Source organism: Lithobates pipiens, unplaced genomic scaffold (genome assembly GCF_037356315.1).
Source record: "Lithobates pipiens isolate NorthernLeopardFrog02 unplaced genomic scaffold, aLitPip1_a1.2 Scaffold_1, whole genome shotgun sequence".
NCBI classification, from domain to species: Eukaryota; Metazoa; Chordata; class Amphibia; order Anura; family Ranidae; genus Lithobates; species Lithobates pipiens.
Genome location: NW_027507685.1, coordinates 139152402 through 139178707, shown reverse-complemented (window position 1 = coordinate 139178707; position 26306 = coordinate 139152402). Strand labels below are relative to the sequence as shown.

The 26306-nt window shown below is 43.2% G+C and overlaps 1 protein-coding gene across 2 annotated transcripts in view; it reads right to left on the bottom strand.

Annotated features, from left to right (window-relative positions):
- Window positions 1–26306, bottom strand: part of DDX31 (DEAD-box helicase 31) — a 137681-nt gene that overhangs the window by 99244 nt on the left and 12131 nt on the right. For both annotated transcript variants that reach the window (XM_077477687.1, XM_077477696.1), the window contains exons 8-14: window positions 24741–24785; window positions 24513–24554; window positions 20210–20274; window positions 19765–19884; window positions 18192–18298; window positions 16139–16362; window positions 12339–12488 (exon numbers count right to left, since the gene is read on the bottom strand). In XM_077477687.1, the coding sequence (XP_077333813.1) occupies window positions 12339–12488; window positions 16139–16362; window positions 18192–18298; window positions 19765–19884; window positions 20210–20274; window positions 24513–24554; window positions 24741–24785 (753 nt within the window). The remainder of the gene's footprint in view (window positions 1–12338; window positions 12489–16138; window positions 16363–18191; window positions 18299–19764; window positions 19885–20209; window positions 20275–24512; window positions 24555–24740; window positions 24786–26306) is intronic.

The window sequence follows — 26306 nt, the reverse complement described above, 5'->3', positions numbered from 1 at the left end:
GAGAACCTGAGACAATGGCTGGAGCTGGTGTGCTCGTTCTCGTCACTGGAAAGACCAGGTTCAGATTAGTAAAAGGTCTGGGGGGCTGCTGCACTACAGAAGTTTTTTCCTCTTAATGCTTAGAATGCATTAAGGTGAAAAACATTGGGGGTTACAACCCTTTTAACAACTTTAGATCCGCGCTATAGCTGAATGATGGCTACAGTGGGGACCTGCTTTGCCGGGAGTACGTCCATTGACATCCTGCAGGGTGCGCGCGGCGTGCTCTGTGATCAGCGAGTCTATGAGACTCGCTGGATCACAGATTGGAGTAAGGCCGATCAACAGCGGCTGTGAGAGGGACATCAGTCTCGATCACGGCGAGCTGCCACCGGATCCTCAGAGCCCACCTGTGCCCAATGCCAGTGCCACCTAGCAGTAGGCAACAATGCCACCTACAAGTACCATCCATCAGTGCCCACAGTGCCATCTTATCTGTGCCTATCAGTGCAGCCTATCAGTGCCCACCAGTGCCACCTCATCAGTGTATATCAATGAACAAGAAGTTTGCACAATTTTATAACAAACTATTAAACAAGTTGTTTTTTTTCAAAATTTTCCATCTTTGTTTGTTTAGCAAAAAATTAAAATCCCAGCGGTGATTAAATACCACCAAAAGAAAGCTCTAATTTGTGGGAAAAAAATATATAAAAATGTAATTTGGGTACAGTGTTGTATGACCGCTTAATTGTCATTCAAACTGCGTCAGCCCTGAAAGCTGAAAATTGGTCTGGGCAGGAGGGGGGTTTAAGTGCCAAGTAAGCAAGTGGTTAATGTGGTTCTAAACCCTCACACATACTATGTGAAGTGACCGGCCTCAGGCAATACACAGAGAGGAATCAAATCCTCCTACACAAGTTGTACTTGTCTATCTGCAGGTATCTCTTCTCTACAGCCATTCAAGGTGCTGAATTGTGAGGAGAGATCTGGCAGCTGATTGGAGGGCAGGGACACACCCCCCTTCACACAGCTCACAGGGACAGAGCCAAAGATTTCAAACAGCTGGAGATCCCTCCCTGGTCACCTTTTTTCTCTTGGTGTCAGGAAACCTTGTCAGAAAAGATTCATACTAATAGCAGAGGAACAAAGCAGCAGACAAAAAAAAAAAAAAAAAAAAAAAAAGACACTTAGTGCTCCTAATTGAGACAAGTTAACACTATAGAGGGATATGTTTTGTTCATATTTTATGTCTACAACCACTAATCTTAAATAAATCCAACCACTAACATTAGATCAAAAGAAAAGTGAACGTAGTGAAAGGTGATCATAGCGACCATAGAAAAAAAAAATAAGGCACTACCCAAAGTTCACTGGATGCTGAGGATTCTTTGGCTGCAGGCACCACCCACTGGATTGGTTGTACTGAAGTAAATTTTAGCCCCTGGATAAAATAAGGACAGTTTTAAACCCTTGTCAAGTTTATTTTCTTGTCTATGTCTTGTTCAAAAGATTTCCCTTCACTTCTTTTTCTTGGAAATTCAATTTTTCCACCTGGTCTCTTCAACAAAAATAAATAGAACAATTATATTTTGTTGAGTCAGTTGGTGCCAACAGGGGGGTGTCTCGAAATTTTGCCGACTCGGCATGAACTGCCCGCAGATCTAGCTGTCTATAGCAGCCTTAAGACGTGAATGCTCTATAGCACTACTATGTAGGAAACAGTAATTGCATATGTAATATACCCTCAACGGCCACTTTATTAGGTACACCTTGCTAGTACCGGGTTTTTAAACTTAAAAAAAAAAAAAAAAAAAAAAAAAATTTAATTACATAGGGGATGATTTTTTGGTGACAGGTTCTCTTTAACCACTTCAGCCCCTGAAGATTTTCCACCTTAATGACCAGGTAATTTTCTGTGATACGGCACTGCGTCGCAACTGACAATTGCGCGGTTGTGTGACGCTGTACCCAAACAAAATTAATGTCCTTTTTTTCCCCACAAATAGAGCTTTCATTTGGTGATATTTGATCACCTCTGTCGTTTTACGTTTTTGCGCTATAAACAAAAAAATAGAGCAACAATTTTGAAAAAAAAAAAACACAAAAAAAGACAAACAAACAATATTTTATACTTTTTGCTATAAAAAAAATCCCCCCAAAAAATTTAAAAAAATAAATTTCTTCATTAGTTTAGGCCGATATATATTCTACATATTTTTGGTAAAAAAAAAAAAAAAAAAAAAAAATCGCAATAAGCTTATATTGATTGGTTTGCGCAAACGTTAAAGCATCTACAAAATAGGGGATATACTTATGGCCTTTTTTATTACGTATATATATATATATTTTTTTTACTAGTAATGGCGGCAATCTGCAATTTTTTGGGGGATTGCGACATTGCGGAGGACAGACCGGACACTTTTTTGGGACCATTGACAGATATACGGTGGTCGGTGCTATAAAAATGCACTGATTACTGTGTAAATGTCACTGGTAAGGAAGGGGTTAACACTAGGGGGCGATCAAGGGGTTAAATGTGTTCCCCGGGAGCGTTTCTAATTGTATGGGATTGGGACAGACTAGAGGAGGACGACAGATCGCTGTTCCTGATTAGTAGGAATGGCAGATCTGTCTCTCCTCTCCTGTCAGAATGGGGATTTGTGTGTTTATATACACAGATCCCCGTTCTGGCTCTCGCAATCGCAGGTGGCCAGTGGACATCCCCTGGCACACAAATCAGCGGGCACGCTCCTGCTATTGCCCTTAAAGGTGCCAACATACAACTAGGGTGATTTGCGGGAACGAGCCGACCTGCTGCAGTATGACTGTGGATGGTTGGCAAGTGGTTATTGAGACATTCGGGGTCTAAACTCTGCACGTCTACCCAGTGCGCCACTAAATGTAATGCAATGCAGATTGCAGAGGTGGACCTGGAAGTGACCTCAAAAACGTTGCTTTATGGGTCAACAAGGGGAGGAGAGTGGCACCCCCTCCCCCTCCTCCAGGCTGAAAATAAAAAATAATTTTTTTTTTCATAGTTTGTTGGAAAACTTCTGGAATTTTTGGAAACAGGTAATTTTTCTCCTTCACTGATGGGAATTGATAGGCTGCACTGATGGGCACTGATGAGGCGGCACTGATGAGGAGGCACTGGTGGGCAGCACTAATGAGGAGGCACTGGTGGGCAGCACTAATGAGGAGGCACTGGTGGGCAGCACTAATGAGGAGGCACTGGTGGGCAGCACTAAGGCAGCACTGATAGGCTGCACTAATGGGCACTGATGAGGAGGCACTGGTGGGCAGCACTGATGGGCACTGATATGTGGCACTGGTAGGTGACGCTGATGAGACGCAACTGATGGGCACTGATGAGGAGGCACTGGTGGGCAGCACTGATAGGTGGTACTGGTAGGTGACACTGATGGGCAGCACTGGTAGGTGACACTGATGAGGAGGCATTGATTGGTAGCACTGATGGGCACAGATAGGTGACACTGATTGGCATCACTGGTGGGCACTGTTTGAACTGCACTGATAATCAGAGCCCTGATTATCAGTGTACATGTCCCTTTTAGAGAAGCCAGTTATCGACTCTCTTCTCCTCTCCAAGCGGTGTCAGCATGAGGAAAGGAGTACCAATCACCAGCTTCTATTTACATCTGTGATCAGCTGTGAATGGATGCAGCTGATCAATGTGGTAAAGAGCTGCTGATTGGCTCTTTACCTCAATCTGTGATCAGCAGTGTCCTCCGGGCACTGTGATAACAGAGCATGCCACCCATGCCCAGCAGTAGGCTGTCATATGACAGCCTCGTCTGTTCTCTAGGTTTTTTTTTTTAACCTCCTCACGCCCGCCCGCCGTCATATGACGTGACGGGCTTTAAGCGGGTATATCTGAATGATGCCCCATGTAGCTACAGACATCATTCAGATATTGCCGCTTTCAGCCGGCGATTCCCTATACCATAAGAACGATCATAGTGGCTGTTCCACTGCTTGATCGTTCTTACAGGAGGCGAGGGGGAATGTTCCACCCCCCCCGGTGCTTCCACCGACTCACCGCTACGATCAGTGAGTCGGACAGAGGATCCCTCATATCTCACTATAAAGAGGACCTGTCATGTCATACTTCTATTACATGGGATGTTTATTTTAATTTTTTTTCAAAAAAGTGTCACAATAAAAAAAAAGAAAGTATAATTAACAATACATTTTTTTTTTTTAAACTGCCCCTGTCCCCGTGTGCTCACGCGCAGAAGCGAATACATACGTAAGTCCCGACCACATATGAAAACAGTGTTCAAACCATACAAGTGAGGTATCGACACGAACGTTGGAGCGAGAGCAATAATATTGTCCATAGACCTCCTCTGTAACTCAAAACTTGGAACCAGTAAAAAAAAAAATTTCAAACGTCACCTATGGGGATTTTTAAGTACCCAACTTTGGCACCATTCCACGAGCGTGTGCAATTTTGAAGCGTGACATGCTAGGTATCTATTTACTCGGCGTAAATTCATCTTTCACAATATGCAAAAACACTGGGCTAACTTTACTGTTTTTTTTGTTTTGTTTTTTTAAAGCACAAAACTGTTTCTTTCCCCAAAAAAAAAAAAAAACACATTTGAAAAATTGCTGTGCAAATACTGTGCGAGATAAAAGCTTCAACAACCGCCGTTGTATTTTCTAGGAGCTTTGCTAAAAAAAACAAATAATGGTTCTATGGAATTTTCTAGCAAAAAAATTATGATATTTACATGTAGGAGAGAAATGTCAGAATTGGCCCTGGTGGCAAGTGGTTAAACATGTGACCAGCATCAGAGGACTAGAAGCACCTCCTGCTTATGTTTTTCTGCAGACAAACTGGAAGAGAGCTGGGTAATGTGTCTGCTGTATATCGATTTGGAAAAAGGTACTTAGATGGGGTTTTTTTTTTAATTAAAATAATTACAGTGCCATCATCCACATACAGGACATAGAAGTCTTGTATCACTTTAATGGAAGCTGAAAAACAACAGACTTAGTGGCTAGGTCACCGGGGGGAAAATAAAAAGGAAAAAGCCTGAGAAAAAAAACAAATGCAGCCACCACATCTAAGATTTCATTTTTCTGTTTTTGAATTTTATTCCACTTTAAGGAGAACAGGGGAGCATCCTCAATCGTTCGTTTTGTAAAGTGAACCTGCAGAGCTTTCATGTTAATGCCGGCAATGTAAGGGTTAACAAAAAAACAAAAAAAAAAGTGTCCCTTGCACTGCCTTATCCCGAGCAACAAAGGGGTAACATTTTCAAACACTTGTGGGTGAGTAACCGAACAACTAGCGCCTGCAAAGTTTTAGCCTAGCGTGTGCCGCTCACCATCCCCTGCTGGGGAGATTAAATAGATTCGGTTACAGGGATGAGTTGTGCTTTTGTCCTAAACAAGCCATGTCCCTGGCAGTGACGAAAGGAGTGGCGGGCAAGGCGGGAGGGAGGAGGGGAGCTTCCTAAAATAACAGAGGAGGAAGGAGGATACTATTAATTTGTTTCAAGCATGAGGAGGAGTGCCACCATCTGGGAGTCCCTGTTTAGTCTTATTAATGCTCCTAATGCGAGGACATCAGGAACTAATTGCCCCCCCCCCCCCCCCCATCCTTGCCCTCCCTGGGAGGCAGCCGGCCAAGCCCCTCATGTCGCCGTTAGCAGCTGGCTGGGAGAGGATTAGCACAAACAAACACTCTCAGGTGGAGGGGAGAGAGGAGCGCAATGCACATCTCATACAAACCAATGGGACTGAGTCTGGTGCTTGGTGATATAGGCTTCTCCTGAGTACTGTGCACAAGGCCCGGCCTTATTAAAGAGTACCTGTAGTAAGAAAACTCAAGGGATAAAGCCTAGTACACACTATTGGTTTTCTTCGTTCAACCCAGCGGGCTGAACCATTGGCTGACAGCGATGATCAGCAGACCTTTCTCTGTCATGCCCCTTCAACAGAAGTTGGCTGCATGGCCGCCTTTTGTCAGACCAGCTCCTGTACATGGGCTGAATGTCAGACGGTTTCTACTGAACCGTTGACACCGCCCAATATTCAGCCCATGTGTACAGCTCTAAGGGGAGGGCAAAAATATACCTGGTTCTTCCAATGATGTATGTACTACAACTACAATATTTTAAAGTGTCAAGCCTAAAGCTTACTTGTGTTTACTTTACACCAGCTGTGGTCAACATACTTAAAATGGGAGGTCCTAAGTGCACCCCCCCCGTTCCCCCCATAATCAAAGGGCCCAAAATAAAATTCAGTTAATATCAGACTGCAGACACACAAAATGATCTAGTGAAAGGCAATGAGCATGATGCAAGAGATGGTCAGAGATTGCAGACATGATACAAGAGATGGTCAGAGACTGTGCAGACATGATACAAGAGATGATCAGAGACTGTGCAGACATGATACAAAAGATGGTCAGGGACTGCAGACATGATACAATAGATGGTCAGAGACTGCAGTCATGATACAAGAGATGGTAAGAGACTGCAGTCATGATACAAGAGATGGTCAGAGACTGCAGTCATGATACAAGAGATGGTCAGAGACTGCAGACATGATACAACAAATGGTCAGAGACTGCAGACATGATACAAGAGATGGTAAGAGACTGCAGTCATGATACAAGAGATGGTCAGAGACTGCAGTCATGATACAAGAGATGGTCAGAGACTGCAGACATGATACAACAAATGGTCAGAGACTGCAGACATGATACAAGAGATGGTCAGAGACTGCAGACACGGTAATAGAGATGGTCAGAGACTGCAGACACGGTAATAGAGATGGTCAGAGACTGCAGACACAATACAAGAGATGGTCAGAGACTGCAGACATGATACAAGAGATGGTCGGAGACTGTGTAGACATGATACAAAAGATGGTCAGAGACTGTGTAGACATGATACAAAAGATGGTCAGAGACTGCAGACATGATACAAAAGATGGTCAGAGACTGCAGACATGATACAATAGATGGTCAGAGACTGCAGACATGATACAATAGATGGTCAGAGACTGCAGACATGATACAAGAAATCGTCAGAGACTGCAGACATGACACAAGAGATGGTCAAAGACTGCAGAAATGATACAAGAGATGGTCAGAGACTGCAGACATAGTTACAAGAGATGGTCAGAGACTGCAGACATAGTTACAAGAGATGGTCAGAGACTGCAGACATAGTTACAAGAGATGGTCAGAGACTGCAGACATGAGCAGAGACTTCAGACATGATACAGGAGATGATCAGAGACTGTAGACATGATACAAGAGACGGTCAGAGATGGTGGACATGATACAAGAGATGGCTGGAAACTGCAGAGATGACACATGAAATGGTCAGGTATGGTGAACATTATACAAGGGATGGTAAGAGACTGCAGACATAACACATGAAAATGGTCAGACATGGTGGACATGATACAAGAGATGGTCAGAAAGTCCAATAGTCAGAGAGTTCAGACATGCTGCAGGAGAATTTTAGAGACCGTGAACATGCTGTAGGAGACGTTGGAGATTGGGGACATGCTTCAGGAGCCATCATAGACTGGAGACGGATTACATGACACTGCTAGAAATCACTACTATAACAAGACAATACGAAAACACAGATTAGCGTCTGCAGGGGCCCCGAAGGCAGCACAAAAAATGCCAAAGGGCCTAAAAAGGTCTGCCCATGTTTTTGGAACCTCTGGAGCCCCGAAACCTTTGTTTGTTCCCACTCCACTCTCTATTAAGAGGAACTTCAGTCCCCTCTATAGTGGCTCCACCTTCCTCTCCGGCCCCGCCATTTTGGCCATTCAGGCCCTGCCAGAGCATGTCGGCACATCTGTACATGCACAGAAGATTTCCCATGTATGTGCAAAGACATCAAATAACTACAGTGGTGTGAAAAAGTGTTTGCCCCCTTCCTCATTTCCTGTTCCTTTGCATGTTTGTCACACTTAAGTGTTTCGGAACATCAAACCAATTTAAACAATAGTCAAGGACAACACAAGTAAACACAAAATGCAATTTGTAAATGAAGGTGTTTATTATTAAAGGTGAAAAAAAATCCAAACCATCATGGCCCTGTGTGAAAAAGTGATTGCCCCCTTTGTTAAAACATACTATAACTGTGGTTGTCCACACCTGAGTTCAATTTCTCTAGCCACACCCAGGCCTGATTATTGCCACACCTGTTCACAATCAAAGCATCACTTAAATAGGAGCTGCTTGACACAGTAAGGTCCACCAGAAGATCCTTAAAAGCTACACATCATGCCGAGACCCAAAGAAATTCAGGAACAATTGAGAAAGAAAGTAATTGAGATCTATCAGTCTGGAAAGGGTTATAAAGCCATTTCCAAAGCTTTGGGAATCCAGCGAACCACAGTGAGAGCCATTATCCACAAATGGCGAAGACAAGGAACAGTGGTGAACCTTCCCAGGAGTGGCCGGCCGCCCAAAATTACCCCAAGAGCGCAGCGACGACTCATCCAAGAGGTCACAAAAGACCCCACAACAACGTCCAAGGAACTGCAGGCCTCACTTGCCTCAGTTAAGGTCAGCGTTCATGCCTCCACCATCAGGAAAAGACTGGGCAAAAATGGCCTGCATGGCAGAGTTCCAAGGAGAAAACCACTGCTGAGCAAAAAGAACATCAAAGCTCGTCTCAATTTCTCCACAACACATCTTGATGATCCCCAAGACTTTTGGGACAACATTCTGTGGACCGATGAGACAAAAGTGGAACTCTTTGGAAGGTGTGTGTCCAAGTATATCTGGCGTAGAAGGAACACTGCATTTCATAAAAAGAACATTATACCAACAGTAAAATATGGTGGTGGTAGTGTGATGGTCTGGGGCTGTTTTGCTGCTTCAGGACCTGGAAGACTTGCCGTGATAAAAGGAACTATGAATTCTGCTGTCTACCAAGAGATCCTGAAGGAGAATGTCCGACCATTTGTTCATGTACTCAAGCTGAAACGAACTTGGGTTCTGCAGCAGGACAATGATCCTAAACACACCAGCAAGTCCACCACCGAATGGCTGAAGAAAAACAAAATGAAGACTTTGGAGTGGCCTAGCCAAAGTCCTGACCTGAATCCTATTGAGATGTTGTGGTATGACCTTAAAAAGGCCGTTCATGCTCGAAAACCCTCTAATGTAACTGAATTAGGACAATTCTGCAAAGATGAGTGGGCCAAAATTCCTCCAGGACGCTGTAAAAGCCTCATTGCACGTTATCGCAAACGCTTGGTTGCAGTTGTTGCTGCTAAGGGTGGCCCAACCAGTTATTAGGTTTAGGGGGCAATCACTTTTTCACACAGGACCATGATGGTTTGGATTTTTTTTCACCTTTAATAATAAACACCTTCATTTACAAATTGCATTTTGTGTTTACTTGTGTTGTCCTTGACTATTGTTTAAATTGGTTTGATGTTCCGAAACACTTAAGTGTGACAAACATGCAAAGGAACAGGAAATGAGGAAGGGGGCAAACAATTTTTCACACCACTGTAGGACTTCCATAACAGCTGTCTGTGCACAGATATGTCACACGGCTTACTGAGTGAGGGCAAGGGATACGAAAGTCATTCTTCCCGAAGTAAAAGTTTGGGCAGATCCACCAATGGGCAGGCTTGTTGTACTAAGGTTTCTCTCTTTAAAGTGGTTGTAAACCCTTACAAACCACTTTGACCTACAGATAGGTCTAGATTAAGACTTACCTGTAGGTCCGTGTAGGTTTAGGAGATATTTACAAAAAGACAGGCACCGCTGTCTACAGCGCATGCGCCGTAGACAGCGGCACGCAGGCGCACTGAGCACGCCGCAGATCACGGCGATATGCCGCTCGTGTCGGCACCCGTGCGCATGCTCAGGAGTGACGTCATCATGGCTCCGGCGAATCACAGCGCCGGAACAGCGAGACCCGGAAGTCACTCCGGGATACATGGCAGCGGTGAAGATAAAGGAGGAGGGCCACTTTGGGGGCTTCGTTCTCAGGTAAGTTATCCATAATGAGCTAGTATGCTATGCATACTAGCTCATTATGCCTTTGCCTTGCAGGTTGCATTTTTTTTTTAAAGTGCCTTTACTTCCTCTTTAAAAAACAGTGTCTGTGCTGGAAATTTCAAACAAATCACAATACTAATAGATACAGAGATGAATAAGGACTGCTTTCATGTATTTTTACTGCTTGTTCATAATATGTTCATAATATGTAAATACTTTAGTGTGCATAGGCTGGACACATGCATTTTGCTAGTTGAATTCTGGTGTGCTTTGTGTATCTGTGCAGTAATCCAGTGTGAGACTTTATCTCTGTGCAGGAGCTTCCTGTAATAAAGACCGGTCACTGCTGCTTTCTCTGCTTGTGCAGAGTGACTGGTCTTGTCTCCACCCCTCCCTGTAGTTTTCTACAGGCAGCCTCTAGTAGGTGGAGCCTGCTGGATCCCTCCCACAGCCTTGCTGAATGCACAGGCTAGGTACAGCCCAGTGGTGACATCACTGCTACCTTAAGAAGGCAATATCCGGGCTTGAAAAGGCATTTAACCTCTTGCTGACCAGTGCACGACGATATACGTCGGCACAATGGCAAGGCTGCGCAAATGGGCGTACAGGTACGTCCCCTTTTAGAAGCGGCATCCTGGGTTGGCGCACCGCATTCTCCGTGACCATGCCCACGGGACCCATGGACTTGATGTCCGCCGGTGTCCCGCGATCGTGTCACAGAGCGGCAGAACGGGGAGATACCTATGTAACAAGGCATTTCCCTGTTCTGCCTAGTGACAAGACAGGGATCTACTGCTCCCTGTCATCGGGAGCAGTGATCGCTGTCACGCTGTCATGTCCTAGGTAGCCCCCCCACAGTTAGAATCACTCCCTAGGACACACTTACCCCTAGATCGCCCCCTAGTGTTTAACCCCTTCCCTGCCAGTGTCATTTACACAGTAATCAGTGCATTTTTTATAGCACTGATCGCTGTATAAATGACAATAGTCCCAAAATAGTGTCAAAAGTGTCCACTATAATGTCGCAGTCACGATAAAAATTGCAGATCTCCGACATTACTAATAAAAAATACAAAAATTAATAATAAAAATGCCACAAATCTATCCTCTATTTTGTAGATGCTATAATTTTTGCGCAAACCAATCAATGCGATTTTTTTTACCAAAATTATGTAGAAGAATATATAATCGGCCTAAATTGAGAAAGAAATTAGTTTTTTATATTTTTTGGGGGGATATTTATGATGGTAAAAAGTAAAAAATATTGCTTTTTTAAAAAAAATGTACACTTTTTTTTGTTTATAGCGCAAAAAATAAAAACCGCAGGGGTGATCAAATACCACCAAAAAAAAAGCTCTATTTGTGCGGAAAAAAAAAGGAAATAATTTTTTGTTTGGGTGCAATGTCGCACGACCGCACAATTGTCAGTTAAAGCGACACAGTGGCGTATCACAAAAAGTGCTCCGGGTAGGAAGGGGGTAAATCCTTCCAGAGCTGAAGTGGTCAATGAATTTTCCTTAGTGTTTAGCACTTAAAGAATGAAGATCAAAGGTCTGAATTCAAACCATGATGCTGCCTGCATGGAGTTTGCATGTTCTCTCTGGGCATCCAGGAGTTTCCTCTGGGTACTCTAATTTCCCCCCACACTCCAAAGACATGCCGGTAGGTTAATTGGTGCCTATTTAAATAGGCCCTTAGTATGTGTATGTATGAATGTTAATTAGGGATCTTACGCCCCATACACATGGTCGGATTTTCCGAAGGAAAACATTCGATGGGAGCTTTTTGTCGGAAATTCCAACCGTGTGTAGGCTCCATCGGACATTTTGCATCGGAATTTCCGACACACAAAATTTGAGATCTGGCTCTCATATTTTCCGACAACAAAATTCAGTTGTCGGAAATTCCCATCGTTTGTAAACAATTCTGACACACAAAGTTCCACGCATGCTCAGAATAAAGCAGAAGAGCCGCACTGGCTATTGAACTTCATTTTTCTTGGCTCGTCGTACGTGTTGTACGCCACCGCGTTCTTGGTGATCGCAATTTCCGACAAGATTTGTGTGACCGTTTGTATTCAAGACAAGTTTGAGCCAACATCTGTCCGAAAAAATCCATGGATTTTGTTGTCAGAATGTCCGATCGTGTGTACAGGGCATTAGATTGTAAATGAAGGGCAGGGTATATTGTGAACGTAAAACATATATGTAAAGCTCTGTGTAAATTGTCTGCGCTATTTAAAGATCTCTAATAAGTAATAATCAACTTTATTTAAAACCAACAACGTGTCTGTATCTAATAACACGGAGACAAAAAAAAAATAACGTGGACTCACCCCTTGTTCCATGTTCCCATGAAGCTGAAAGAAGGTCCTGGAATCAGGCTTGCTGCCCCCTATAGGTAGTACACTGCTAAGTAATTTATGGTAGAACCCCACAAGATCGCAGCTTGGGAAGAATATGATCATCTTAGGTTTCTTATCACACTGCAGAAAAACAAGAAAACCATGAGCTGCCGCCAGCAATGCATAAAATCACAGGAAGATTATAATAAGGGCAGAATGTGATCAAATAATAATTAAAAAAATAATTAACGGACAGAACTATCATTGAACCTTACAGGTCATATCAATGAATAGGTCGCATGTCCCCATGATCAAACCAAAATATTAATTTCAGAGCAAAAACGTACCTGCCTGACGTTAAAAAAAAAATGGCTTCCTGCCTAGGCAGCCTAGATCACATGGTCTTTAGTTACCAATCATTATTGTGTTTTTTGTGTCCATCCACAATGATCTTCTCAGACTTACAGAGAAACAAAAGAATTGGCAAGACACAATAGGAGCAGAGCCTACATAAGGAATGAGCAACAATGGCTGCCCTCTTGTACACATCATATATATTTACAAATTGTACAAAAAAACAAGCTTATTAATACATTAACACCCTTTGACAAACACACAGAATGCATAAATGCTTTAGAACTGTTTGGTATAACCCATCTGCCCCAAATCTGTGTTACTAAACCCACAACAGTAAAAATCAGTCTGTATATGCAGCATAGCATGCTGGTTATATTCACTGTAGAACCTAAGGGGTTAATCCTCTGCATTGTGTAGAGAAAAAAAAAGCTGCTTAATCCTGTCTTCTCTGATCCCCCCCTTCTTTCACTGTCCCCAATCCATCTGCTGATAGAACAGAGCCTTGGAGGCACTCTGCACATGCTCAGTTTGGTGTGTATTGCTAGAGAGAGTGTTGGGAGGGTGCATGCGATCAGCACAGAAAGTCAAGGGTCATACAGCCTCATAGGACAGTCAGAGCAGAGTAACTCCTCCTACAAGCTTTAACCAGTGCTCAGCCGGACATTGATAGATGTCACAACACTGTTATATACTGCTGATGAGAAAGGGTATTTAGTGGTTTATATTTACTAAAACTATTGCATTTCTGTGTACTGTGAAAGACTAGATATAGTGAATGCAGGCTCCGGGGTTTAGTAGCACTTTAATGGTTTGGCTGGGGCTCTGCTTTCCACCATACTGCAAACAAAATGTTTTCCTCCTCTGCTCCTGCATGAGCTCAATTGTCAAGCACTAGGTAGTGGAGGGGTTTCTACATACATAGTTTCTGAAGGTGGCAGGTACTGATTTTGCCTTTTAGCTGTTCTCTCATAACTCGGAAAGTGGTTTAAGAGGTTAACTGGCTAAAGTTGTCATCAACTACTCATTTAAAGCTAAATAAAAAACAAACACTCTATATTTCCCAAGCCACTGGCTCCTGGGCAATTTCTCTTTTTTTTTATTTTTTTTATTATTAATATTATTAGAGAGTCCCACATTTATTATTATACAGGATTTATATAGCACCAACAGTTTGTGCACTTTACAACATAAAAGGAGACAAAGTTACAATACAGTAAAATACAAGAGGGGTTAAGAGGGCCCTGCTCATAAGAGCATTCAATCTAATCATTTACTCTTTAAACCGTGACTCAGTGACAGGCGGGATGGCAATCCTCCTCTCTTCATCCCATCCTGGTGGCTTGAACACTATCCATTTGCTGGGAAAGACTATCAAAAAAAAAAAAAAAAAAAAAAAAAAAAAAAAAGAGTCCTATAGTGCTTAGACCCCTTTCACACCGGGTATCTTTTCAAGCATTTTAGCGCTAAAAATAGCACCTGTAAAGCGCCTCTCATGCCTCCCCAGTGTAAAAGCCCGAGTGCTTTCACATTGGAGCGGTGCGCTTGCAGGACGAGAAAAAAAGTCCTATAAGCCGCATCTTTGAGGCGATTTGGGAGCAGTGTACACTCCGCTCCCAAAATGCCCTGCCCATTGAAATGAATGGGCAGCGCTGCCGAAGCTCCTGCAAAGCGTTTCAGCAGCATCATAACACCCTTGGCCAAAAAAAAGCTGCTAAAATGCCGCTAAAGCTGTTTAGGTGTCAGCATCGCCCCCTCAGCGTATACGTACCTGCTCTTTTGCAGTGGTTTTGCACAGAACAGCCCAGATCCTCCTGTTCTCGGGTGCCTTTCTGTGCTCCTGGCCCCCCCTTCCTGTTGAGTGCCCCCACAGCAAGCAGCTTGCTATAGGGGTACCCAAGCCTAGTCACAGCTCCTTGTGTCCATTCAGACCCAGCCCCGCCCCCCCCCCTCTTCCCTGATTAGCTGTCTTTGATTGACAGCAGTGGCAGCCTATAGCAGTCTCAGCCAATCAGGAGGGAGAATCTCGGACAACTAAAACACTCGTTGGACATTGCTGGACAGAGATGGGGCTTAGGTAAGTATTAGGGGGGCTGATGCACACAGTAGGCTTTTTATGTTAATGCATAGAATGTATTAAGATAAAAAACCTTCTGACTTTACAATCTCTTTACCTTACCTGAGCCCTTCATTTGATCCAGTGCTGTGCAAATCATCTCTCCCCTCACTTCTGGGTCTTGCTGGCTTTGCTGGGGCACCGGGAGCCAATGGCTCCAAGTGCTGTCAATCAAAGCTAGTGATGAGGGAGCGAGGGTGTGTCAATGAACGCAGCAGCAGGAATCAGGTACGTGCATGCTTCCCATGGGGGCACTGGAAAGAGGGGGAGGGGCCAGGAGCGCTGACAGGGGACCTAAATAGAGGAGGTTCGTGGGTGCTCTGTGCAATTCCATTGCACAGAGCAGGTAAGTATAGACATGTTTAATAGTTAAAAAAAAAAAAAAGTACCTTTACAATCCTTTTAAGATGAAAAACCTTCTGTGCGGCAGCTCCCCCCAGACCCTCCAGCGACTCCAGCCACTGGAGGGGGGGGGGTCTGGGGTGACTCCAGCCGCTGTCTCTCTCCTCATTGGACAGATTGATAGCAGCAAGAGGAACTAGCTCCTGCAGCTGTCAATCAAAAGCTGTAAGACAGGAGAGGGGGGCCCCAGAAGAGGAGGATCAAGGCTGCTCTGTGCAAAACTATTGCACAGAGCAGGTAAGCATAAAAAAATCGAAGGTTTACAACCACTTTAAGCAGTCCATAAACAAAAAAAAAGAAAATAGCTCATACAATTGTGCTATCAATAGTTTCAATTTTCTAAAAGAAAACAGCATGTTGGATAAGGCCCTTTTTGATTGTCGCAGCTGGCACACTCATGATGCAAAAAACAAACGATTTGACAATTGATACAAATTTCATTTGTTTTTCAACTCATCTATGGCCTGCTTTACAGAGCATTATGACGCGTGAGACCAGTCAGTTGCCCAGCTAGCAGTGTGCATTGAATGGACTCCCTTACTGGGAGGCTCTAATTAAAAATATTTGGCATTAAAAACAATGAAATTATCAGACTGGAGTCTGATGACATTGCAGGTGCCCCTCTTTTATCTTTAGGGCTCGCGCACACAAACATAACTAAAGGCCTACGGGCGCACAGCATAAAATACACCTGTATTTGCGGCACGCCGAAGCCCCAGCCGCTGCATAAATCTGCCCATAGGCCTGTATTGTACTGAATACCTCATACACAAGTATACACCAGGAAACGCTGGCACCTGTGTTTACATGCAGACATAATGCCAAAAATGCAAACGTCCATGTTCATGAGCCTTTAGCCCGGGTATAGATAACTACGCCACTTATATCATGCAACCAGTTCATGGCGACAGTATCTTACCTTCCATTTTCCCAGAATAAATGCAGACAATGTGACCAGCTTTATCTTGCTGGGAACTACTACAATGTGCTGGTGGAGCTCCTCTGGCAAAGCAAAGCTGGCGCTGTCATCACCAGCCTCTGTAGATTTGGGTTTTGCTGCCCGTTTAACATCAGTGTGTGAATCTTCTGTGACCGTCACAGTCACTGGGTTTTGCAGGCTTATGTCGGCCAGCCGGGCCACACCTGAAGGTAGAGAAGACAAGCTATGGTAAATTATTCACTAGAAGTAAAGATGACTGATGGAGTTACAAGAGACAATTAATAAACCAAAGCACAGCGCTATGCAAAAGAGGCAGCCATATTTGCTGATTTAAAATACATGCTGTGCATACAGATTACAGAGCACAGTAACTGTGTTTTTTTATGTCAATGCAAATGTATCAGCCAGTTCACATGGCTTTTAAATTAGACAACTTCTATATGGCTTATTCTGTAATAGGTTCACTATCAGTGTTCAAGAAAACAAAATGAAAAAAAAAAAATCTGCATGCAGAAAAACAAATCTAAAATCTACAACCCACGAGCTGCTAATACCAATTATGGTATTAATGTACAGTACTCAAATATTCCCTAACTCAATCTACAGGAAAAAAAAGTACCCCTCAGCAAATGGCAAAATACCATATATAAGAAACCCCAATAATGATCAACACAATTAATAATTCCAGTGTGGTGCATTGAAAAAATAAATTATATATATATATATATATATGTATATATATATATATATATATATATATATATATATATATATATATATATATATATATATATATATATATATATATGTGTGTATATATATATATATATATATATATATATATATATATATATATATATATATATATACACACACACACACACTATATACAGAGATATATATATATCCATCTATGTGATCAACATAATTATTATCCTCTATATAATGCAAACATTCCATACAAAGCAATCCACATATAGTAATAAAAGCGCAAACCTATGTGTCTGACCTTTCTTTCCATCCAATGACAGTAGACCGGAGGCATTTGTAGGAGATTGTTGCAAGATCTAGTTAAATCTGCCTGGATTGGGTGACTGTAGTCCTGTGCCTATGCTTCAGTTATAAATGAACACAGTGAGCAAGTATGTTCATTGTGTTCGTTTAGAAAAGGAAGGGGCCAGTAAATGACCTATTGACTAGCCCTTTCGCCCCACTGTCCATCCTGAAACAGGAGAGTTAAGAAGCCAGCAGCACTGCGGGGTGGGGGGTTTTGGCCAACACAGCGGGAAGATTAGAGTGTGCCCAGGCACACCTGGCACACCCCCTGCGCACACCAATGGTCAGATATGTTAGTTAACTCTTCAGTAGTTTTCCTCTGTTAAGTCAGAGCTTACACTATCCCCTCTCTCTCTGCAATGAAAATCTGTGCTCTGCAGACTTGCTACCCCAAGGGCAAGTTGGACTGTGTTTCCACTCAAACCCTCTCTAAAATCTGAGGTCAGCTATATAAAGAGCTCTTGGCTTTTATTTTACGCTTACACTTGCCAAAGATGGGTCAGTTTTTTTCATTCAACCAGTGGGTTGAACTAAAAAAAATTGACCCGATTCCTCCCATGCACACACTTGAGGTAGAATCCTCCCCACTGTGTCACAGCAGAGAGACTTCCCCACCATCAGAATACACAGATCAATGCTGCAAGCGAGAGGAAAATTATCAGCAGGGCAGTTGTATAGAAGTCGATCGGGAGATCAACTGCTGTACAACCACAGTGCCCATACATTGAATAAAATAGAGGGACCGGCTGAATTTTCGATCCATCCATGGGCAGCTTTACTCTTGTGTAGCTCATTGTCTGTTTTACTTTGCTACAGGGTTTATAATCAGCAGATCCAACCATTTCAGCACCCTGTCCTGGTTCCTCTCTCCCAAAAGAAATGACTTTCCCAAAAATAGGTGCCAAAACAGAGACATCACCCATCACAACATGAACAATACCCCTACAAACTGGGGGCACCAAAAATGAACTCGAACCTTGGCTTAGGGTGGCAGAGAGCAAGACGTTCTGTCGTTGTTGGCTCTGAGAGTTGAGGGCGTTCAAAATGGTGGTGACGTCTTTCTGAAATCCCAGGTCCAGGATTCTGCAAAAAAGTACGAGGGTCATTAAAATGGCATGCATAGCATCTTCCTGGAGAAACACAATTCAACAACAAAATGGTAGTAGGCAACCGATCGAGATTCGCAGACCATATATACCGCCCATTTCTTCTTAACCACTTGCCGACCAGCCGCCACAGTTGCACTGCACCTGAATGGCACGGCTGGGCGAAACTACGCTACCTTACGTCACTTTTCCCTGTGGCCACTAGGGGCACGCACGCTGCTGGAGACTCGCGCGCCCGCTGCTCTCCCCCGGAGCCGATCTGAGTGCGAGAACCGCCGGGCTCCCGCGATCACTCGTGACGCGGTGAGAACCGGGATCTCTGTGTGTAAACACAGAGATCCCGGTTCTCTGAGGGGAGAAGAGACCGATTGTGTGTTCATACAAAGTATGAACACCGATCTCTCTTCCTCTAGCAAGTCCCATCCCCCCTACAGTTAGAACACGTAGCAGGGAATACAGTTAACCCCTTGATGAATGAATGAATGAATGACTTGTATAGCGCTACCTATATGAACTGAATCGCCTCAGGGCGCTTTTCTTGCCACCAATGTCCATATGCAGCGGTTCTTAACCTGTAGATTCCCGACACACTTACAACATTGACATACACATACACATATTATGGCCATTTTTTTTGGACAGGGTCTAATTAACCTACCAGCATGTCTTTGGAGTGTGGGAGGAAACCGGAGTACCCGGAGGAAACCCACGCAGGCACAGGGAGAACATGCAAACTCCAGGCAGATAGTGTCGTGGTCGGGATTTAAACCAGCATCCCTATTGCTGCTAGGTGAAAGTGCTACCCACTACACCACTGTGCTGCCCTGATCACCCCCTAGTGTTAACCTATTCACTCCCAGTGAAATTTTTACAGTAATCAATGCATTTTTATAGCACAGTCACGATAAAAATTGCTGATCACCACCATTACTAGTTAAAAAAAAATATTAATAAAAATGCCATAAAACTATCCCTTATTTTGTAGATGCTATAACTTTTGCGCAAACCAATCAATATACGCTTATTGTGATTTTTATTATTTTTTTACCAAAAATATGTAGAAGAATGTGTATCGGCCTAAACTGAGGAAAAAACGTTTTTTTTAATATATTTTTGGGGGCTATTTATTATAGCAAAAAGTAAAAAATACTGCGTTTTTTTTTAAATTGTCGCTCTTTTTTTGTTTATAGTGCAAAAAATAAACACCGCAGAGGTGATTAAATACCAACATAAGAAAGTTCTATTTGTGGGGAAAAAAAGTATGTCAATTTTGTTTGGGTGCAACGTCACACGAACGCGCAATTGTCAGTTAACCGACACAGTGCCGAATGGCAAAAAGTGCTCTGGTCAGGAAGGGGGTAAAATCGTTCGGGGTTGAAGCGGTTAAGGATGTTACCAGAAGGAAAGAGTTATTTTTATAAAGATAAAGCAGTGACCAATCACCTGTCAGCTTCATCCACTATGAGCCATTGGACACGAGTGAAATGAATGCTCTTAGTTGAGTTGATATGATCGACGAGCCTCCCCGGAGTGGAGATCAGGATGTTTATCCCCTTTCGTAACCTAAAAAAGAACACAGTAATATAAATGGCTTTTGTCCTCCGAACTTGATGGTGATATAGGTAATGTATTTCCTGAAAGTCTTCTGTGTGCCCTCTCTAATGCCAGCCATGCAACCAGCATTTATAGACATACAGTACCAGACTGCACCTGGTATTGTGACTGGCACCAGAGGGGGGGCAGAGCAGCAATACCCTCAGGTACTAACTACTGTATCTGATCAATGGGGCAGCACAGTCATGATGGGTTAAGTGCAATAGTATAGGGAGAAATCCAGTGCACAGTACCAGAAAAAATACACTTGAAATGCCTGTTCAAGGTTTGTTACCTGGCTTTTTCTGATTTCCTCTTCTCTCCTCCCATTAAAACTCCCGGTACAATCCAGCTGAATGGCTAAAAACAAAACAAAAAAAAAAAAGTTTTCACAACACATTCAAACCCCCAAAAAATCAATAGATTGTGTCAAAAAATGGCTGGATGTGGTTCTAAACATTTACAATATCAACAACTACTAATGTTTATAAGTAATAACATTTTAGTTTTAGTTCCATTTTAGTCTTCTACAATTGTTTTAGTTTTAGTCGTATTTAAGCCACGTACACACGATCAAACAATCCGGTGGAAAAGTCCGGCGGACTTCCGCCCGTGTGTGGGCTCCGGCAGACTTTTTTTTTACCCCAAAGTCCGGCAGAAAGTAGTTTTGCACATAAATATGTCCGCCGGACTCACATTTCGGCGGACAATACGGCCGTGTGTGTGAGCTAGTCCGCCGTACTTTTGAAATTAACGGACTTTTCCCGCCCGGAGAAAAGTCTGCTCATTTTGAGCGCGGCTCCAGGTAGCCGGGACCAGCAAAGGAGGCGTCGCTGGCCCGTCACCTGGTATGGACTTAAAGGGGAATCCCTACGCCGAAAAAACGGCGTGGAGGTCCCCCTCTAGGTCCATATCAGACCCTTATCTGAGCACGCAACCCGGCTGGCCAGGAAAGGGGGTAGGGACGAGCGAGCGCCCCCCCTCCTGAGCCGTACAAGGCCGCGTGCCCTCAACACGGGGGTGCTTTTGGGAGGGGGGGCGCACAGCCCCCCTACCCCATAGCACCTTGCCCCCATGTTGATGAGGACAAACGCCTCTTCCCGACAACCCTGGCCATTGGTTGTCAGGGTCTGCGGGCGGGGGGCTTATCGTAACGCGTGAGTCATTGTGGCCAGAGACAGCGACGAGGCAACAGCTCAAGAAGAGAAGAACAGAAGACAGCGGCGACAGAAGACTGGGCCACCGCTTGTAAAAGAGCTAGAAGAAGGCGCGGTGGCCCGGCAAGAAGAACCGAAGAGAGGGACAAGACCCCCGGAGCTGTGCAATAAACTATTTTAACCCTTGTGTGTTGTGTTTTTTTTACATTTTTTTCACAGGTGAATGGGTAGGGGTACATTGTACCCCATACTCATTCATATAGGGTGGGGGGCCGGGATCCAGGGGCCCCCTTATTAAAGGGGGCTCACGGATTCCGATAAGCCCCCCGCCTGCAGACCCCGACAACCAACGGCCAGGGTTGTCGGGAAGAGGCCCTTGTCCTCATCAACATGGGGACAAGGTGCTTTGGGGTGGGGGGGGCCGCGCAACCCCCCCTTTCCCAAAGCACCCCCCCACGTTGAGGGCACGCGGCCTGGTACGGCTCAGGAGGGGAGGGCACTCGCCTGTCCCCACCCCCTTTCCTGGCCGGCCAGGTAGCATGCTCGGATAAGGGTCTGATTTGGATCTAGAGGGGGACCCCCACAACGTTTTTTCGGCGTAGGGATTCCCCTTTAAGTCCATACCAGGTGACGGGGCCAGCGACGCCTCCTTCGCTGGTTCCGGCTACCTGGAGTCGCGCTCAAAATGAACGGACTTTCCTCAGTGTATGTGGGCGAGTCCGTTCATTTCAAAAGTACGGCGGATAGTCCGGCGGTCCGCCGCAAAAGTACCGTGTGGGGGCAGGTAGCTCGTTCAGAAAGTCCGTCAGTTTATCCGCCAGACTAAGTCCGCAAGATAGTCTGATACGTGTGTACGTGGCATTAGTCAACTAAAATGTCCTACGTTTTAGTTGACTAAAACTCATTTTAGTCATCTAAAATCTAATGGGTGTAATTCAATTGTAATGCATTAGTTAACAATTCTCTACAATTTGCAAACTCATTATATACTGCTGGAGTGAAAAATCTTCACTCCTCACCTCACTATTGCCACCTTTAGTGCAAGAAAAGCTCAAGACAAATGTATCCCTTTAAAGTCTATGTATGTCTGCACACTGGTCCATTGGGCTTCCATTGTGGTGTTAAAAATCCTGCTTGCTGCATTTTTGGTCAGAAAAAAAAACCAAAAAAAAACAAAAAAATAAGTACCTCCCAGTTCAAATGCATTCAAAATGCAGCAAGAACTCATCATTAATGCACTCGTGTTACATTTTTTATGCAGTTTTTGAGTCACATGACCTATGAAAAACACACCATAAGCACAGTAGAATTGTGGCAGAATCACCACGAACTTGCTGTAAAATCGTGGTAAAACTGCTGTGAATACGCCATGAAATCGTGTGCGTTTTTTATGCCATTATCAGCACCTTTTTCTCTTATCGGCTGAATGCCGATACCACCATTTTCAGCTGAAATGTTTTGGCGACCGAAATTTCAGTGCATCTCTAATATATTATCATTTTTTTTTAAATAAAATGTATGTTTTTTTTCCCCCACAGTTGCCAATAGAATAAAAAAAAACATATGACATTCATATATAGATATGTTTACAGCTAAACTCCAGGTATAGTTTTTATTGCATGGTTACCTTGGTCCAGCTTGGACCAATGTAAGTAAATATATTCTATATCTGTGTTATCCCTGTGAAAGCAGAGAATCACTGCAACAGCTTATTCTACTACAATGATCGCCACCATCTTCTGGGTCCTGCGCCAAACATCTGCCCTTCTACATAGTGAGCACAGGGGGTCTTGCATTTTTTTTCAATGAATAAAAGGTGTTCTCTGACTGGACAAGGTGGAGAGGCAGGGGAGTGATGTCACAATCTCCGCCTCATCCAAGGCGAGAATGCCTTGTGTCCACTGAAGAAAATATAAGGCATTCTGTTGAATAGCGCCTGTGCCAAATGAGCGAGAGAGGCCTGCGTGTCCCATAATAACTTGTAAAGACCGTCATACAGGAGGGTTTAGGTTGCTCTGTTAAAGGCAAGAATAGGTGTTAGGGTCAGGGTAAATGTATTTATTTACATCTCCCTCTCTCCCTCCCACATTCAGAATAACAACATAACATCAATGGATTAAAAAGAAGCAAGAAATGCTGCAAGAACAAAGCTACTTCCTCAAATGAGCACCCAGCTAAAACCAATGTTTTAGCACCATATGTATGTCTATATTTGTGGTTTGTATGCACCAGTCTTGTTGACGTATCTTTTAATCTTTAATGGAATTGTATAAAAATCTTGAGAAGCGGAAATATTAAACAGAAAGTATTTTACTCTGAACTGGTGTCAGTGTATTACTTCAGAGCGTGCATGCTTTATATTCAATCTGATCAGGAGTAGATATAATAATATTGCACTTTTGTTCTGATCCAAAACATTTCATCACCAATATTAATCACATCCATTACACAGGTACTTATATAACGCTGTCAATTTACGCAGCGCTTTACATATACAATTTTACATTCACATCGGTCCCTACCCTCAAGGAGCTTACACTGTAAGGTCCCTAACGCACATTCATACATACACATACTAGGGACAATTTAGACAGGATCCAATTAGCAAATATGTCTTTGGCATGTGGGAGGAAACTGAGTACCCGGAGGAAACCCACGCAGGCACAGGGAGAACATGCAAACTCCAGGCAGGTAGTGTTGTGGTTGGGATTTGAACCAGCAACCTCTTTACTGCTAGGCGAAAAGTGCTACCCACTACACCACTGTGCCATAAATGCTCAGGATTTTATTGTAGGGGTTAAAAAAATCAGCTAGGTGTTGCAGGGAAGGTAAAGAGTGAAGAACTCCTTTGATGGGTTAGCTTAAAGCTAAACTCCATGCAAATAATAAAAGACACAAACTAATACAACTCTACAACAATTTATTATTACATTGTTGAATGTATTTTTTCAAGCAATTATAAGTACCGGAATTTGACCTGGCATCAGCCTACCCTGTACAGCAAAGCTAAGAATGAGAGAGGGAGAAGCAGCCCAAGTAGACATTATGTGCTGCAGTGCTCAAAGAAACATGCTGATAGAAGGAGAGAGCAAAGTGACAGCGAGGGGAGCTCATCAGTCTGCTGCTTCTCCTTTCACTGTCCAGTCGCAGGCTAGGGGGAGGCCATGACCTGTAAGGCCAATGTCACAACCACAAATAATACCCTTAATACTATGTTGATGCCAATGAATGGCAATGAATTTTGCTGGAATATCCTGATTTCACGAAAAATGATGGGGAAATTAAAACTCTCAATTTCAATTATCCTAGTTTTTATAAGTGGATTAGATCTAATATGACTCTGTCTGTGTTTGTACAGCTCAACCAGAGCTTTGTATCTCATGCAATCTGATTGTACAGGTAGCAGTCAAGGAGATGTAAATGGACACGGAGTATACTGACCTTAAGCAGCTTCTGAATGGTGGTGAAACTCTGCAGGGCCAGCTATGAAGCAGAAAATGACAAAACAAAACCAATTCAGCTTTCCAGCTGTCATTACAGGGCATTCAGCCATAGAAACATTTATAAATTAATGCAATATGCAATATTAAAGAGCCTGCTATTTGTACACTGTACCCAGAATGCACCTCACCACGGTCAATCCCAAGTCATAAAGAAAAATATCCTTACCTCTCTTGTGGGGACTAAAACAAGGGCATAAGGTCCATCACTGCGCTGTTAGAGTGTAAGTAAAAAACATTAGCAGTTTTCTAGAATATAATATTAATATATAATACAAAAAAAAGTCTTAAAACAAAAAGCTCATTATATCTGGTCTGAGCTTATCTCTGCTGCATGAACTGATTGTACATATAGCAGTTTATTTACACTTTTTGTTAACTAATTTGAATAAAATACAATAATTTTTTGGTAGTCTTAACAAAAACCACGTTTGCCCAAATTTTAAAATGTACATTTTAGGCCTGAATATTAGATAAACCTTCCAAAGAGTATATATTTTCTGAAAGCAAAGATCCTGGAGAATAAAAAGGTGTCAGTTGCAGTTTTTTGTGTGTTATATTAGTATACATGTTTATCAAACACATTTTTTTTAATGAAATACACTAAAGTTTAAAGGATAAGTTCACCATTAAAAAAATAATAATAATATTTATATATAATTGCACATTTTTTTGCAGGTAAAAACATTTACTATTTCTTTTTGTAGGAGCCTGGAAAACATTGCACCCACAATCAGCAGATTACTGGGGGGCAATGCAGGACTCTGGCAGGTTGTCAGTGTAAAGCCTCATACACATGATCTGACTTTCCTGTGGATTTTTGTACAAAGGGGGTCGGCCGAGAACTTGTATTGCATACACACGGCAGGACTTTTTCAGCCAACTTTCACAAAATCCCATGGTTTTTCTGCTCTTTACCACCACCTTTGGTCAACTTCTGTATTGTCTGTTCTTTTGCATTGGTTCTGAGCATGCGTGTTTGTACTTTGTACAAAAGTCCTATCGTTTTCTGTACACATGATCGGACTTTGCTCCATCGGACTTTTGTTGTCGGAAAGTTTGTCCGTTCGCACAGCCAACAAAAGTCTGATGAAAACCGAAAAAGTTTGTCCAATGGAGCGTACACACAGTTGGATGTTGCCTTAAAACGGCTCATTTGCATTTTTGTTGTCAAAAAGTCTGATTGTGTGTATGGGCCTTAAAGAGGAGGGCCGTTTAAAAAAAAAAAAAAATAAAAAAAAAAAATTATATATATATATATATATATATATATATATATATATATATATTAAAAGTCAGCAGCTGCAAACACTGCAGCTGCTGACTTAATAAGCCGACTTACCTGTCCAGGGCGCCCGCGATGTCGGCCGCCCAAGGCCGACATGTCCCTCGGCTCTCGGGTCCCGGCGCCGCCATTCTTTCTAAGGGAAAAAGGCAGTGGAGCCTTGCGGCTTCACTGCCCGTTTCCTACTGCGCATGCGCGAGTCGCGCAGCGCTTTGTGAATGGGACGCTCTGTGTTCTGGGACACAGTTCCCAGAACACAGCGCGACCCATTACCCAGAAGACAACGCGACGAGGAGAGAAGAAAGAAGATCTCAGCGGAGGAGGAAGAGGCAGATTAGGATTATGTGCGTAGCAACAGGCATTTCTGGTAAGTAAAAAAAATATATATTTTTTTCATTTTTATTTTTTTTGATTTTTTTCTAATTTTTAATGTATTTTTTTTTTTTTTTC